This window comes from Sinohyriopsis cumingii, chromosome 3 (genome assembly GCF_028554795.1).
Source record: "Sinohyriopsis cumingii isolate HCF-2022 chromosome 3, ASM2855479v2, whole genome shotgun sequence".
Classification (NCBI taxonomy): domain Eukaryota; kingdom Metazoa; phylum Mollusca; class Bivalvia; order Unionida; family Unionidae; genus Sinohyriopsis; species Sinohyriopsis cumingii.
Genome location: NC_142963.1, coordinates 111,283,445 through 111,300,507, shown reverse-complemented (window position 1 = coordinate 111,300,507; position 17,063 = coordinate 111,283,445). Strand labels below are relative to the sequence as shown.

At 34.7% G+C, this 17,063-nt stretch overlaps 1 protein-coding gene across 1 annotated transcript; it reads right to left on the bottom strand.

Annotated features, from left to right (window-relative positions):
- Positions 1 to 4,500: 4,500 nt before the first annotated feature.
- On the bottom strand, positions 4,501 to 16,375 carry LOC149803581 (QRFP-like peptide receptor). The gene is made up of 2 exons (XM_089953952.1): positions 16,005 to 16,375; positions 4,501 to 5,167 (listed from the first exon to the last, which is right to left on the bottom strand). The coding sequence occupies exons 1-2, from the start codon at positions 16,373 to 16,375 to the stop codon at positions 4,501 to 4,503; spliced, it is 1,038 nt and encodes a 345-aa protein (XP_089810078.1).
- Between the last annotated feature and the right edge of the window lie 688 nt (positions 16,376 to 17,063).

The window sequence follows — 17,063 nt, the reverse complement described above, 5'->3', positions numbered from 1 at the left end:
AGAGAGAGAAAGATTGTAAGTATGTGCTTGTCATCATACCGTATACCTTCTAATATCTTCTAACCCGATTCATTTCTTTGCAAGGATGAGTGATCGATTCTAAGCATGAGTGTTTTTTAAGAACGTGTATTTGTCATCACAGCCTTGCAAATCATACTCCCTAGAAATTAGTTTGAAAGGATGAGTGCTGGTTTGAAACATGCATGTATATTAGCATATTTATGTATATTTCATTTAAACTTGTTTAAGTACAGCTTAAGGATCGACTGAGTTGGCGATGGTTCCTTACTTTTTCCAAGCTTCAATTAAAGTGTCTTGTTTTTTTAGTGCCAAAACTATTCTCATCCTTAAAAACAACATTGTACTTTTGGTTCCTGTATAGAGATAAAGACGTGTAGTTCCCCTTAAAGAACAAATGTATGATTTCCATGTGTAAAATATGTACTGAACCACACACACACACACACACACACACACATGATGAGAGTACACAAAAACCTGTCAAAGACAAGGGAAAGGTACTTTTTTGGTTGTATAAAAAGAATGATGATATTAAACAGTATTTAATAAATGTGATGTTTGTACAGCTCTGAACGATTTCCAAAAAGAGGTACCATAACTACACTGAACCAAACTGCTTTGTAAGTATTGGCTTATACTTCAAACCAAACTGCAAGCAATATAGATCCTGATCTGCAGTAGCATAATCTAGATCTGCCGACGCGTTATGTGATGTCAGATGTATGCATTTTGCAGTTAAACTCGTCTTATAAGCGAGCAAAGACGGTAAGTTGATCTCATGGAGATTGTAAGTTCACTACCACCGATCAAGAAAGGAAATCGATGATTATCTGTAGACAGTGATTAATTGGACGGATGCCGCCTAACATTTCGATAACTATCGATTTTGTTTTGTGTGACATTTTCACTTTTATTGGAATGATGAATGTCAATGTATATCAAACACATATGGATGCATTTGTATCTCGTACAAAAAAGTCTTTAAATTCTCTTTCAGTGAACCTGCAAAATTATTTCTTAGCTGCAAACCCACTTCACTTTCGAATTTATTTATTTACATGAATTCAAACTTTTGCAAATCCTAAAACTACAAATATATACGTCAGCATTTCTCATATGCAAAGTCTAGTTTAGTTCTGACTGTGAATCGGAAATATCGCAAAGTCAGTTTTATATACCAGATGCTTTCTTTTCGCCTGGTAGTTTCTAGAAATCTGTATATATTTCTTGTCTTACCCTTACATCAGAAACGCTCCAAGTTTTGTAGGAAATGGATGACTAAAATAGATGGATACAAAGCTTGTTTGTCCCGCATATCTCACCAACATTATATGACTTAAGTTGGCCGATTTTACTCAAGCGCATTTTGATCAGACGAATTCATTTTTAATGTCACACAAATTTGAAAGAATTAGAATTTCAGAGTGTAACGACTTCTTGACACCGATCTCGTGTTTCTTATGTGACTTTTCACATTGTTTCAGAACATCTTAGCATTGCAAGTTATATGTGTGAATGGAGTTTTTCATTTCTTTAACTCTGTATGGCTGAATGTGAAACTTCGTCCACATTGCAAATGTATATTTTATTTCTAAACCAGTTTCAAGTAAGTGTACAATACAATCTAAAATGTAAGCGTGGAATACTTCCAAAATCAACAGTTTCCTATTTCCTGTCTGTTAATTGGCAATCTCGTTATGTCTGTTTTCTCTCTCTTAACATATATAGACTCCTGCCCTTGATATCCACACATTTAGTTGCCTTCTCTGAACCTCACGCAATTTTAAACATCATAAAGTTCATATATTGGAAGAGACGTGCATCAAAAAATCATTTTCGTCTTTACAGCTTTATATTCAAGATTTAAAATCGAATACAAAACTAGGATTCTTTGGATCGACTTATACCTGAGAAATTATCGTTCAGGTGCAATCAGAGTGTTAGAGAGAGACACCTGTAATGATATATATATATATATATATATATATATATATATATATATATATATATATATATATATATGCTGGTTTTTTGTCACTTCCTAATCTCAAATCTCAACCTTTATTCTCAATATATTGTATCAGGATTGAAAAACAAAACAACAACAAAACGAAACAAATAGAAAATAGACAGGTTTGAGAACTTATATTCTTAAGTTTTGATTCTATATTCTATATACGATCAGTTGAATGTAGCATAGCGGTATTACTGATTCTCACAAAGGGTTTATTACATTTTTTCATTGAACTATTTCACTCTTAATTCCCGGTTTATTTTAACTGGCGTAAAGGGAGAAAAATATTGGGGTCTATCGATTTAGCCAAAGAAGTTATTCTTTGAGTGTGAGGATGTATATGCAAAACGTTTTGACGACGAAACTTTTGCATACTTGTATAACATGCGTTGTGAGCTGCCTCGTTCGATATCTCTAACACTGTTTAATCGAGAAACAATGTTAATTAATTCAAATTTAATTTTAAAAAGTATCAAACATTCCGTCAGTATATATCAGTTTTAAAGTCAAAAGTTTGACTAGCGCTAGATTTACATCCCAGTTGTTGTTGTGTTATTTGTTGTTTTTGTTGGTGTTGCTGTTGTTTTTGTTGTCTTTTACCAATTAGTCGAGCCATTTCTACAATTTATAAGTTTGTGACATTTATCAAGTTCCTTCATTGATTATTTGACATTATATCATCATCAAACAAGTTGAGATTTGACAATGTAAGGAAGACGAAAAGCATATTTTCTTTTAGTCATTTGTACAACAAGTTTTTCCCCGTTAGTCCTCTTCAACTCCGAGCGATAGACCATGGATTGAATCCTTTTACATCAAAAATCAATAACTAAGGCACAGAAAGCTATGCAGGGAAGTTGATAATTATACATATAAGTACAACTGATGAAGATTAATTTGCAATATTTCTTACGTACTGTGATTTTCAAAGTATCATGGATAATACAAACAAGTAAAACCATTCGATTCGTGGTTCTGTATTTATTTCACAACCTTTCATAATTAAATTTATAGAAGACAGCTTTACAGTATAGTTTTCTTTATGCAGAGACAATCAAGACTAAACAAAATCTAAACAATGAAGTGTTAATAGAGGAAATTTAAAATCAGTTACACTCAACAATCATGCGGCATGTCTTTGAAAAAGATATCCAGCACGCAATGCAGGTTTATTAAAGACAAAGTAAGACACCATAACCATTAAGAAATGTTATTATAGGGATCCTGTAGGTAACGAGCGTCTTCTAAATTACAAATATCAAAGTTATCCACATTGCATACGCTTATTTGCTCATAACCTGAATACGTCAAGAAATACAATAGTTAGCGAAAAATCTAACCGATGACAAATTTACTAAAGCATTTTAAAAACATTGTGGCTATCTGAAAATGGATATTGACCTATAGGAATAGATGGATATCTGAAAATGGATATAGACCCACATGAATAGATTGATATCTGAAAATGGATATTGACCTATATGAATAGATGGATATCTGAAAATGGATATTGACCTATATGAATAGATGGATATCTGAAAATGGATATTGACCCATATGAATAGATGGATATCTGAAAATGGATATTGACCCATATGAATAGATGGATATCTGAAAATGGATATCGACCCAAATGAATAGATGGATATCTGAAAATGGATATTGACCTATATGAATAGACGCATATCTGAAAATGGATATCGACCCAAATGAATAGATAGATAACTCTGACCATTTCCTGAAGCAGCTATTCCGACTATTGAAGAGTTTCTTCCAGTTTGAACAATTCAAATATATTAAATGAGGGTTATAAATACGTTCAGGATGTCATGAAAGCTCAGACCTTCAGGCACATGGATACCTTCATAATTACTATGTACATGAAGGTACGTCTTTGTTACATGATATTTTTCAAGAATTAAGAATATGTGTATATAATGTTACAGTGAAAATCCTGTCCCCTATCAAGGTGTTCCTCTAGGCTACGACACTTGCTTGATGATTAAATATGGATGAATAAAGTGAATTAGAATTATTGTCAGGATACGACACGTACCTGACGATTAAATATGAAATAGGTGGAAGAGTTAGCATGATACCCAGTGGATATAAAATCAAGATTTTTATTTAGTCTAAGGTTGTGGAAAAAATAAATGAAACGAATACGAAATGTGAAGGTTGGCATGAAGTCCTGGGTGGGCTTCGCTGTTTCGCCTGCTCTGCTCAATTTATGCGAAAATATTACCTACACATCTTATTATGTTAGGCACTTTAAATTTCAAGTTTTTAATGTTGTAGTATGTCTATGCGAATTGGTTGGTGTTTTATTATGCAACTCTAGAAAGGGGGTTAGGGTGGGGGTATTTTTAGGCCAGAAATGACATTTGTAGAAGAGCTTCATAAATAGCTTACCAACCCATAATATAGCCAATCTTACACTGATGAAGATTGATATGTGTTCTGGCCTACGTCTTGCTTCGTGTGTCCGAAGCAATATGGATTATATTACGTCGGATGAAGCAACAGCGACTGTAAAATTCCCTTTGGAAGGTTTTGTTAAGGAATGTGTAAATAATCGGATTGACACAGATATTGCTATAGCCGACTATCTGAAAAATCGCCATTTTTAATTTGGAAGTAGAATCCTCCTGCACAAAGTCATTGTATATGGAAAAGGTGAAGAACGGGAGCCAAAGCAGCGTGAAGACGATGACCAGTAGCATCAACATTTTGATGATCCTCTTCTTCTGGGCGAGGTTCCGGACCACGTACTTAGGTTCCTCCACGTTCGTGCTGATCGGTTTCCGGATCCATAGACGATGAGCTATAGCACCGTACGTAAATGCCATAGTAATCACGGGCAGCACGTAGAGGAAAATATATACACACAAGGAAAAGATCCGGCCATCGATCTTCTGATGAGGGTAGAAGACAGCACATATATACCCTATTCCGTTGAATGTATGGACCCCGTCCACATATCCCAGCTTGATCCTCCGATCTAATCCTTGATAGATAAGGTGTGGGCAGAGAGATAACAGAGCGAGAAGCCACACGGTTAATAGGGTTAGTACTGCAGACTGTTTCTGGTGCATTCTTCTGGAAAGTGATGGTTGGCAGATCACAATATATCTGGAAAAAAAATGAAAGGGTGATTGGTCAGTGTGCAAATTATGGAGTATTAATACATTCCTACAATATGTAGTTAAAATTTCATATAATATAGATCCAGCGGTAGACTTCGCATTTTTATTTCCGTGTGTCCAAACGTATCCTAACAGTCAAAATTTTTGCTCTTACGAAAGTCTGTTGTGTAATGACACATTAAGAAGACATATATCACTTCGAGACAGAAACATGGAGTCAAGAACCACTTTAATTCGCAGAACTAAGCAACTTTTCCTACCTAAATAAAGACTATTACGTTCATTGTTATTATTTTTAAAGTGCGTCATGTGTGTGTGTGATTTGGATTTTTAACGTAGCTTTAACAATTTTTCAGTCATATTGCTACGATGTCTGCAGTGTGGCAGTTTATAGTGATGTCTAGTACTGGGCATCATGCCGCAGACTTACAAAAATGGTACTAACAGCTGCCTCGCTAGACGCTCAGCATTAAGTGGTTAGTGTTAGGACTGGTCGGCCTGGTGTCAGGATAATGTGACTGGGTGGGACATCATGCTACATGTCTGCGGCATGATGCCCCAGTGCTTGACATCACTATAAACTGCCACATTGCAGACATCGTAGCGATATGACTGAAAAATTGTTAAAGCTACGTAAAAAATCCTAATCACACATACACATGCCGCAGACATGTAGCCTGATGTCCCACCCAGTCACATTATCCTGATACCAGGCCGACCAGTCCTAACACTAACCTCTTAATGCTGAGCGCCTAGTGAGGCAGCTGTTAGTACCATTTTTATGTCTTTGGTATGACTCGGCCGGGAATCGAACCCACGACCTCCCGCACCCGAGGCAAATGCTCTGACCACTAGGCCACCGGAGCGGTCTAAAGTGAGTCATAGTTCTCTAATATGTAGCACCACTGAAGACATTTCTGATATAGATCCAAACGTAACAACCTCGAAAAGATGGAGAAAGCAGAACGAAAAAGTGGGAAATTCTCTTTCATTTCGATTTAGGGCATATCAACAAGTTTTTTTTTTGACCATATAGCTCTGGTAACCCTTGTTTTGTACTGTCGTGACTTCCTAAAATATCCACCTGCAGGCATTTTTATACCGTTTTTAAAACGGAGCCAGGGGTCGATCGTTAATGCAGATTATTAATGAGTCTTTGGTACAAAAGATAAGTGAAAATACTTTGATTTCCTACACCTTGATTTGATCCAATTTGATAAAATCACAATGCTGATAATAAATTTCGACCAAGAGAAACCCGCTTTTGATTGGCAGGAAGCTCTATGCAACATATATTGTTTTTATATAGTTTGCATGACCAGGATTCAAAATACTAAACCAGTACTTAAAAATAATGTGATACCGATGGGTCCAAGTTGTCCATATACAAAATTATTTTGCCTACACTGTTTTACACCAAGCGAAATTTTGTAAAATTGCACATCAGCTCTTTCAATAAAATTAGCTTTCCCAACACTAACATAAACCATGTATATATCTCGAAATTGGTGTACTGAATTTGGCATTTAGAAAGAAGCATGTGAACGTGCTGGAATAGTTGCAAAATCATATCACAATTTCCAGGATTTCACGCTGACGATGGATTATTGTAAAGTCGTAGATAACCTCCCTTGGTAAATATTAGCTTTATAACCTAGCTAGTGCAATACGTAACCAGCGTATTCACATCGGAAGCAAATCATTGGGTTTATGTTTTCCGAGCAAATGGGGGTGTTGCTTTGGAAGGAGATTCTAAACAGACAGCAGGGGTAAAAAGTTACATAATATTAAAATATTGCTAGTAAACCTTGACTGTAATCCACAATTGCTTTTGCAACATAATAGCTAGTGATATGTTCTTTGATGTGGCTGACTATTGTAAAATCGCAATTTAGCTAGTGAAATGTTCTTTGATGTGGCTGGCTATTGTAAAATCGCAATTTAGCTAGTGAAATGGTCTTTGATGTGGCTGACTATTGTAAAATCGCAATTTAGCTAGCGAAATGTTCTTTGATGTGGCTGACTATTGTAAAATCGCAATTTAGCTAGTGAAATGTTCTTTGTTGTGGCTGACTATTGTAAAATCGCAATTTTGGTATAGAAAAAAGACCACTAGTTATTATATGAGAAGAATAGCAGTGTCAAAGTGAGGGAACATCGCATATCCCACTTAATAACTGGAGACTGGGCAATTAGCTATTTTATCAGTGTATGATTTAAACAACAACAACAACAACAACAATAATAATAATAATAATAATAATAATAATAATTTTCCGCAATTTGCATCCGTTCTTTTAACTGTCAGATAAACTCTGCACATGTACACGATTTCGATTTTTTTTTTCAGGCAGGCTAAAGTTTTCTTCCGTTTACCGTATGCAACAATGACGATTCAGGTGCACGCTTTAGGAACATTTCTTCCGAGAAAATGACACGAAGCATACCATTTCGACTTTTTCAGAAGGTTTGAGATTACTTCAGTCGAGACGTACATGTATTGCACAAAAAAGTTTTACTTTCTCAGAAATTAACATTCGGGTCCTCGGTAGTGTGCTGCAAAATGGCGTTAAACCCCACAATAGCAAAAAATAAAAATAATAAAATCCACACATACACACAAAAAAACGTTAACATTGATGTTAACGAACAATGAATTAGTTGTCTGAACCCTATATACCATATAATTATGGATGATGCACCCTGGCATGCTAAACTAAAAGAAAAGAATTTTTGTTTTATTTTCAAAAGCAGAAAATGAGCTGTTGAGGGGATTAACATGGGGTTTGGGACGGTATGGAGGTGATGGGGATTTGATATTAAAATCGATATGAGGTCCAAGTATTTCTAACATAAATATTAAATGAGCTTGAACAAATACATCACCTTTTTTTTGCTGCTTGTTTTTTATATTTGTTGGGGTGGGGTGTCCTCATTACAAACAATGGATATTGGAGGGGTGTATTTGCCAACTTTTAAAAAATTGTGATTCTCATTTGTTTACATTTACAACAGTTTGGGTTGGGTGTGGAGTCTATGGGAATTTAGCATTGCGGATAATACAGTATGGGCCCTACGTAAATTTTGAACACGACGGATGACAATATGGGACTATATGGAAATGCAACATTACGGCCTAATCACGGACAAGAACCATACATAAATTCATTATATAAATACACATCAATGTTTAAGTTTGGCATGCCAGTGTTATCGAAGTCCATTGAGAGAGAGAGGGTTTTAAAGAATTGAAAATAATCACAGAAAAAAGTTTGGCACTTTTTAAAATTAACCTTTTTACGTTCTCCACTCAACCAACTCCGTAACTCACCCACTAATGAAAACTGACGATTAGATAACATACCACGCATTGACATTCTTGGGTTCATTTTCATTTATTCTTTCCCGACTTTAATAATGCAAACGTACGATTTGATGCTCAATAAGTTGTAAAAGTGCTTAAGTATTAGTTTTTTTAAAGAATGCCTTGTTTAGAATGAACGAGATATATCAAATAAGGCCAGGTACATTCTGTATTTCTTACATGAATCTTAAATGTTGACGGGACAAACACACATTTGTTACCCGTTTTTAAAGTGCGATGCTAGTTTCTGTCTACAAAACACGCGATGTGCCCATTTTTATTAAAAACGTGCGTAACGTAACTATCGGTTTCATGAACATTTAACATTACAGACAGGTGAATATGGTGACCTATGGGAATTTAAAATGGAGGGGACGATATAGACACTCAGTAAAAAAGGACGATGTAGTGTGGTATCCCATGAAAATGTAACACAGAAAGATGTTTATATTTTTTATATAATTTTTTTCAAGACATGGTTGCAGTTTTATAAATTTGCCGTTGTGTATCTTCGTTTCATATCTTAAGGAAAGAGTGAATATTTTTTAAACTACAAAGTAAAAGAACAGTGTTGTATGTTTTTTGTAAAGAATAAGGGGTATTACAAACACTCACACGCATGCAAAGGTAAGGTGTTAATTTTTAGTCGCACACACACACACACACACACACACACACATATTCACTCTTCCATGAGAAAGAGATTCATTGTGAGCACATTAAAATGAAAATTCTCTCTCTCTCTCTCTCACACACACATTTAATCAATCAGCTAGTGGACCTCATTAATAAAAGCAATGAGTCATGTAAGGCAAATTGATAACATTTTAGAGAGCAGACGACAAAATATGAGTGAGTTTTAGTTTAGTGTGGTTCTTTTCTGTAATTAGTCCATAATTGTACAATTCCATAATGTCTCCATCTTCGCTAACCAAGGTTCCGATAACCCTATCTACACCTTGGCGGATCTAACCGCTATATCGTTGCTTTGTCCTAGCGAAATCTATTGGATTCGTGTGTTGCCTTCCTTAGTATTTAATTCCAATTTACCAATAGCGTGCTTTGTACATCGCCAGAAAACGGTGGTGGCAATTGACCTAAAAAGGATAATTTTGAAAGTTTATCATCGAAAGTATGACTATGTACCAGAGGGAAGCCTTTACATGTCTATTTGGGTGAAAGGTATTCGTGTAAACACGGACCGGCTCTGAAAAGTGCTTATTTATCAGTCTATTCAAGTTGTGTGCTCCCCTCGTCTCGATCACGGGAACATTATTGGTTTGCCGCTGCATCCAATGAAATTCACAGACCCGAAGCACGGAAATATCTATTCGATATGCCAAGGTGTAGATAGGATTGTCGGAATCTTGGCTAGCGAAGATATAGTGTCTCTTAGATTCGTCGTCATGTTAAATTTCCAAATAGCTTCATGCCATCTGATTCGTAATGTTAAATATTAGAGGTGCTCGGTATTACCGGTATAACGGTTTACCTTGATGTTTATATCTGTTGGTATGTATCACGATGCTTTTCATTGTACCAGTACTTTGGTATTTTCTGTTAGTAAGAAATGTGCGGATATTCCCGAGTACATGACAAAATAATTCAAAAAATTATTCTCTTTACAAAATTAGTTGCATTTGTCAAATAAATTTCAGATATTATATATTTACATTAAATTTGTAATCACATGACACGTACCGGATATTCCAACACTGCGGCCGAATGGGATGTTGTGAAATACATTTAGGCCAAATTCAACATTTGGACAAATTAGTTTCTGTTTGAATTTTACGTATTTTCTCCCGCTCACTAAATGTTGTATCGGTTGTTGAGTCAGTTTGTTTTATGTTTACTGGCTCTCTCTGATAAACATATTGCCCTGCGTGTTAAACGTTTCCCTGATACCTTTGATAATTTTGGAGTTTTGCTCCAGAAACTGAAGTGTGAATGATAGATGGTTGGATGAAGAAAATGATCAGAACCTTAATGCAAGTGAAACTGAAAGAAATGTGAATAGCAAAAGACACGTCTACACCATTAGTCTAACATATGTACCAAATTTCAGATCTATCTTCGGCAGCTTTGGAATTTTGCTCCGGAAATGAACGTGTTGATGATCGATACGTGGATTGAAAGAAAAACGGACAAAAACATTGAAAATGTTGAAACTGAAGAATAGTAAATTTACGAGAGGCTCATGCGGACCTCTGGTATAATATGTGCACTTAGTGTCACAGAGACATGTTGAAAGGTTCTGGAATTATCATACGGTTACGGAATAGTGAGAAAAGGGTAGGACTGAAAGAACCAAGTTCCATATATCTCGCCAACTTATATTTTACTCGGTAAATTTGACAAATGACATTTAATTAGGACCGTCATAAATTTCGTTCTTTTTTGGGGTAAATTTAAAATTTAATAATGATTAATGATCTGTTAAAGAAAGAAGATCGGCGCTTCCTAAACTAGTTTACATTTAAGAAACTGTTTCCGAACAAAGATTTCACAATGGGATAAAAAGACACTATTTTGAACCAAGAGACAATTTATATAACATTGTTACAGTGTTCCATGTAAATGGTAAACGAACATGTCTAAAATATCAGGTAGCATAATAATAGTTTTCTCTTATAATTGTGATTTGTTATGAAATGCCCAGGTAAAGTTCACTAGGACCAAATACAATGTACAAACAGTTCCAAAAGTCAGAGTGTGTGCGTAGATAGGGAAATAGCAATTATAGCATAGCAACTTCGTTATCTAAAATCCCTACGTGTTTGAATAAATATTGCTTAATTTTAAGCAGTAACATTTCAGATCCTCGGGTATGTTGCCCCCCCACCAGCACACAGACACAGACACACACACACACACACACACACACATATATATATATATATATATATATATATATATATATATATATATATATATATATATATATATATATATATATATATGTATGTATGTATGTATGTATGTATGTATGTACACACGCACACACACACATCCTCAACATAGGCCAAATCCTAAATAATCCTCGTATAATTTACTCTTGTTTACCTCCATCTTTTTTCACGAGAATACGTCTTAACCAAGGAATGGTATAATTTACAAATGAATTTGCGCATAAATCAGTTTCCTTTCTTAATTCACAAATTAATTTTTTCGTATAATTTTAGTATTTCTTTCTATTAAAGATATAGCTCAGTACCTTGCATTTATTTCGTCTGTACAACAGTAGGTTCAAGCGGATATTTAGGCTGTGTTCCTTCTGTGGCTCTAAGTCTATTGAACCTATCCTGAAATTCATATCTTAGTAAGTTTTTACTACATCTTCCATACCACATGGAAGTGACAATCTATTTAAGCTGAATGACAACAACCTTTTCAGTAGTTTGTGGTCGTGTGTCCGGCTCAAAGCAAACAGGATTGAACAAGGCATAATGCATGACAAAATCATGACAAAATCGAGAAAGCTGAGAAAAGGGTCAGGTAACGCATATCATATTGGTACTTAAGTTAACGCAGTCTGTGGTATGTAAATATGAGTTTGGAAATACATAAGACTTTCATATACTAATATAGTCTACTATTTCCCTGTGCTCCTACTCGGGATTTCAGATTTTACATTACACTTTCAAAACGTCTAAAGTGATAGCGAAATCCAGTACTACGACCTGGAAAGCGTACATAACTAGGGATTTAATCCAATGCAACTCTAAAATGACAAAGCTTAATTCTGTCAGAATGAGTTGGGAGGGTGCCTTAATACTGGATAATGTTGGATAATGTGAATGGATAGAATGTTCCAGAAATTTATTCAGTTTAATAATAGAGAAAATCTTGGTAACAACCATAGTTTATTACCATGGAATTCACTTGATACAACAGCTTAGAAATCACAAAGTATTTCTTTGATGAACAATAAAAGCACAGAGAAATTAGTAACGCAAGTGCTGAGAATTTGAACACTGACAATCATTACGTCTGGTTCGATTTGAGAAGTACATACCATAGCAGATTAAATGGTAGCGATCTTAAATTAGCCAATGTACAACAAGGTGTCCACTTTCAAATCAACAGAAAAGAAAACGTAGATGCTCATAAAATATAGGGTTTTTTGTGCCTGATTGTATTTGCAAAAGAACTTCATAATATGAAGTGACTTACCGTGGTTAAATAGTGTGCTACATATGACAGATAATCAATACAATGACTTTTTCACGTACATTTTGATCACCTGTCCAAACTTTATGTGCAGTAAGACTTGGATAGAAAGTGGTTACTAAAAGATGAACATGTGATAGTGATTTATCCTGAGTATAAGTAGATAGAATTAAATGTTATGTTCCAAGGAACCAATATTTTAGTTACAATTGATGATTGTGGAAATCTTGAGAACGTAAACAAATAAATAACTATCATAACTTAGTAGTAGTCATTTTGAAATAGCAGTATCGGTGACTGAAGAAAAAAGTCTGCTATTAATGATTTAAGAGAGGATGCACATTTTATGGTCGCCATCTGTAGTCAGAACAAACATTAATGGAAATTTTCTTCACTTAAAATGGTTTTATCATATGCGAAATGAAACTTTGATTACTTTGAAAAACAACAACAGAAACAAATTTAAATGAGATTTTGTTTGGTATTCAATTACTTTAAGTAAATAACCCTAACACAAAAAGTCCCTTTCAATTGCAAGATACTGAAGTGTCCGCAAGTTTAAATTATTTACATTTTCAACCATTAAAAGGTCTGTTGTCATTAGGACAAAGAGTATCTTTTTTATTTTGATGCTGTACATGTCTTGAATGTATGACCTAAATAAATATGGATAATTTGCCTTGTTAGCAATCTTTGTACATAGTTTTAGATTCTTTTTTATCACGCGTTCTTAATTTCATTGCAGTCCATCTTTTCATCTTCATCAGTCTTGAATGAATTTATTTTGATTTTAAACCACATAACTCTCTAACTGTTACGCCATTTTGCGCTATCTTTAAATGCCCAGGATTTTTTTGATTTTTTTTGTGGGATACCAAGCACGTTGTCCTTTGTATAACATCTTATAATTTTATACTTTATTGCATATCATCAACAAAATTTACCGTTTCAGAACGTATGCACAGAAAATATGAATCAGAGACATTCAGCTTCATTCTATCACCGTATGAGTTTTCCATCTTGCTGTAGAATAATTTGTACAGCTCTAGCTCTATAAATTCAATGAATATTGATTTCACTGGTTTCATTTTCTTATTTTGAGACTGACAGGTCCTGTTTTATTTCTATTTGCGAATGATCGATCTATTTGACGTTTTGCATAAATGTTCACGCCTGTTAATATTTTTATTGTTGTTCTTTTCCTCAAATTCCACATCTGCTTACCAAATGCACAATTAAAGCATTATAATTCTGTAATGTATCACATACCTGGTTTTGGTTTACAATGTACACATAAGTCTTATTAGTTGATTTTGTAAACATCAATTTATTTTTGCATGGGGGGGGGAGTAATAATCCGAGTCTGTGGTAAAAGCGTTGCTAATATCAGATGGCAATCCATACAGCTATTGGGTATTTGGAACATATTCTCGTCTATGCATCTAATTGAGTCATCATTTCTCCGTCTAATGTTATTTACCGGCATGTATATGCTCATCTCAAAGAATCGTTGAATTTGGGTACAGGATGTATTATTTTGGCTGAGATTTTTCATTCATCATTCGCATATAACGGGCGGTTGACTTTAACATACCTAAGCGGTATCATGTTAATTCCATGTCATAGACTGTCAAAACTTGAAGTCCATATTCAGGAATATATATATATATATATATATATATATATATATATATATATATATATATATATATATATATATATATATATATATTCCTGAATATGGACTTCAAGATATATATATATATATATATATATATATATATATATATATATATATATATATATATATATATATATATATATATATATATCGCGTTGTCTTCATCGTAACATAGTCTTCTGTCTGGTTTGATAATTGTTCATCTTGAAGTGAATATGATCAATACGTCAACGTGTATGAGCTTTCTTTTTTACATCTAAGCTGGTTAATTTAGTTTCTCTCAGCTGCGCATTCATAATTAATTTTTAATATCTAATATCTATCAAACCAGTGACTATATCTAAATTATAACTGAATGGTCTATGTACATATTCGCATCCTGTTTGTAGCACAGATTGCAAAAGATCACAAATTTAACCTCTAGTTTGTTATCTTCATAGGCCTGGTTCGATGGAAACATTATCTAGTCTTATTTTTGTCTATTTTTGAGCAAGGCGTTTCATAAGTCTGATCTTTGAGTCTTTCTGTGGATTCAATGAACGAAAATGCCAAATGTTTAGAATGGTGATCTTCAAAATTTTGTGAGTATCTTTAAAGTTGAATTATTGTCCTCTTAAATGAATGGCTGTCTTTCAAGGACAATTCTGTTTATATTTGGTTATTTATCAGACTAAGTTCTTTTCTAATTTGAATACATATTAATGGAGCTGGTAATTTGTTGGGACTTACACTGGAATCGGTTGAACAGCGACAGAAGTTTTTAAATGAGAAATAGTTTACTACTAACTCCTTAGATACGTGAAGAATTTTATTTTACTATTTTTAACTTTTGTCTACCGTCTTTAGCGGCTGCCAGCTGCGCAGCGTTGGTGCACTTAGCCACCACGAGAGGAAGGATTCATCGTTCATTCTTAGGGTAAATTGGGAGAGTTAGCGACTTTTACACGGGAATGTAACTCAAAGACTTCAACTGCATTCTATGCGAATCTATGCTCTAGAGATTTTAGATACAGTGGCACATGACATATAATTGCAAGCAATACCAACTCAGTCCCTTGGAACAGTTTTGATTTCATATGCCATTAACTCAGGATCAAACAACTCAATCCACTATCATATTTGAACCTTTGGACTGGCTTTAGAATGAAGGTGCACTAAGTTATAAAGAAAACAAATTCCAAGAGAACGTTTCTAACTGCAAATTTCTCATTCATACATACTGCCATCATACCGTTTGTGCTATCGAACTTGCCTAATAACACTACGAAATAGAGTAACATAATAACAAACGCAGATGTCTCATTATTGATTGCATGTCCGTATGTCTGTGTTTCAGTATCCGTACACATTTAAACCTATATCTAGGTTATAAAGTAGTGAATTAGGATAGTGGTAGAAACATGTTTCAGTGTGATCTTTTAAATTATTTTTCGTGGGCAAACTCTGTTGGATATTAGATGTTCAATCGTACTTAAAGTAACAGTCCTGGTATTAGAATTTCTGGAATTTTGTCGAAGCATTTAAATATACGTGTTTTAACGCAAAAGATCGTACTTTTTAATTTTAGAAGTAGTCTTCTAATTATTCACTACTTTTTGTACTCACCTGTCAATGGCTATGGCCGCCAGAGTCAAAATACTGGATACGACGGTCACACCTTGGATGTAATTTGTAAACTTGCAGAGAAATTCTCCCATTTCCCCACCTGTCAGCCATTCATTGGCCACGATGAAATAAAGCTGGAAAGGCATATTCAGTACAGCTATAAGGAGATCACTGACCGCCAGAGACATGATGTACAGGTCTGTCACAGATTTTACGGTCTTTGCAAGTCCTATCACGACGATTACTACGACATTTCCCACGATACCCAAAACTATAATCAGAATGTATAAAGTAATGAAAGCAATGGTTACAGATTGGGGTAAAGGGTCAGGTAAAATACTGTCACGTGACACAAATAGAAGTTTGCACATTAGAGTCATCAGCAAATCTTCAGGACAGGACGAAGATGAGTCAACTTTCGACGAATTTGATATATTTATGGGAATGGAAAAATTCCACAAATTAGAGCAACACAAATGCTGCAGAGAAAATTCAAAGGGAAAGGCATCGGTCGAAGGGTGATGTGTCTGAATAGACGCAGACAAATCCGCTGTTGTGTTATCGACAAACGCCATCTCTATCTAGTATGGAAGCTCATGCGCTTCGCAGTTAGCTTTCCTAAACATCAAATCCAGTGAGGCCTCATTTGTGAGCAAAACATTGCTCTCTAACCATACACACTGAACAGTTTGTATTGCGAAATGCAAGGTTACGGAATACGACTTTCTGGATAAGGATGTTCCGACAAGAAGCCCGGCCTCGTAATAAGATTTAAACTTTGCTATTTCCACTTTTACAAGTGACAGAAGGCAACGTTGCCTTTTGGGAGATCAGCGAACATTTTACTGTTAGTAATTACTTATGTCGCTCAGGCAACTAATAATTGCGTCCATCACTGCAAAAAAAAATGCCATTGAACGCTTGTTTTTGTGTTTCGCCAAATACAGTAAAGGAAGAAAATAAATTGGTATGAAATTGTGTATTCGTGTCACTGTGTTTGATCAAGACACGTGCATAATTAATAAGGTTTATGATTTATTAGTTCCCCTGACTAGAATG